The 1,298-nt window shown below is 41.5% G+C and overlaps 1 protein-coding gene across 1 annotated transcript; it reads left to right on the top strand.

The window, feature by feature from the left end:
- The first annotated feature begins 229 nt into the window (after positions 1-229).
- On the top strand, positions 230-712 carry LOC143033629 (cuticle protein AMP2-like). Its single transcript, XM_076199120.1, has 2 exons — positions 230-435; positions 544-712. The coding sequence occupies exons 1-2, from the start codon at positions 230-232 to the stop codon at positions 710-712; spliced, it is 375 nt and encodes a 124-aa protein (XP_076055235.1).
- The last annotated feature ends 586 nt before the right edge of the window (positions 713-1,298 follow it).

Genomic DNA, 1,298 nt, shown 5'->3' on the forward strand with positions numbered 1-1,298 from the left:
ATACACACACACACACACACATACACACACACACGCACGCACGCACACATTTTCACACATGCTTACACGCACAAATATGCCCACTGACCCATAAGCACATATATGTGCTTAAGTTTACCCTCTACATAATTCTAAGTTTTATAGATTGTGTTTGTGTCAGATCCTCCACATAAAATTCAAATTCCAATAATGTTCATTTCAATCATATTCTTCACTGTCGTCCGTACAAATGATCCTGATCGCACTCGTGTCCATCGCTTCAGCCGACTTTGATTCCAGCGAGGAGCAGGTCCACATCCCCATTATCGCTGAGACCCGTCAGGAACCCGTCGCCGGTGCATCTGCCAGCGACTTCGAGGCCGGTAATGGAATCAGATTCATTCAGAAGGCCGCTGCAGGTGGTGCTGGGCAGAGCAATGCTGAGGGAGTCTTCAGGTAATGTGCAAGAATCTCTACTTCATATTAACCCTAAGTAACAATAAATAGCCAGAGAAGTCCCTTTGCACTCTTACTATTGTTAATGTTTTGCGCCTTCTCTCATAGCTACCCTGACGAATTTGGCAACGTCATCGAGGTCCGCTATATAGCCAACGAGTTCGGCTTCCAACCCCAGGGTGTCCACCTTCCCGTGGCTCCTCCAGCTCCTGCTCATGTGGCCGAACTCCTGCGTATCGCAGAGGAACAACGTGCTGCAGGAATCACCTTCGAATAAACTCGAAAATATTTTTGTAACCAAGCTATTTATTTTAGTAATAATTAAAATTTCAGTAAAGCTGACATTTTGTCATTTTTCATAAGTAATTATGTCTCTGTGTTTCCTATGCACTAATGAAGAGAGAACTCCATACATAAGTTATGATTAATCATCTTATGATTCATTTACACTATCTATTGAAGTATCATGGATATTTATCAACAAGAATTTTTTACTAGCCTACCACATTGGTAATTGAATCTTTGTTATTGTCTCGCGACTAAAATGAATTTGGTCTGACAATAAACGGACTCTGGTGACTGACACATATAGAAAAATTCTGGAAAAGATTTTAGGCTTTTAACCTGGAACCGAAGCTTAAATATATAACATAATTATTATTGCCTCTGAGTTATTGGGTGCATGTTATTTTGGCAGAGTAGCATGCAGTTGATACTTTAGGGTATATATGGGGCGCCCCTACGGACCAGAGCCACACATCTTTTTGTCTGTGATAGAAGAAAACTCTGTTCAAAGAGAAATGATGACAATTTTATACTACGACCGTCCCTCCGTTATGCTGTCCCCCAACCCCTTGTTATTG

Source organism: Oratosquilla oratoria, chromosome 16 (genome assembly GCF_046742065.1).
Source record: "Oratosquilla oratoria isolate Oo_2021 chromosome 16, ASM4674206v1, whole genome shotgun sequence".
NCBI classification, from domain to species: domain Eukaryota; kingdom Metazoa; phylum Arthropoda; class Malacostraca; order Stomatopoda; family Squillidae; genus Oratosquilla; species Oratosquilla oratoria.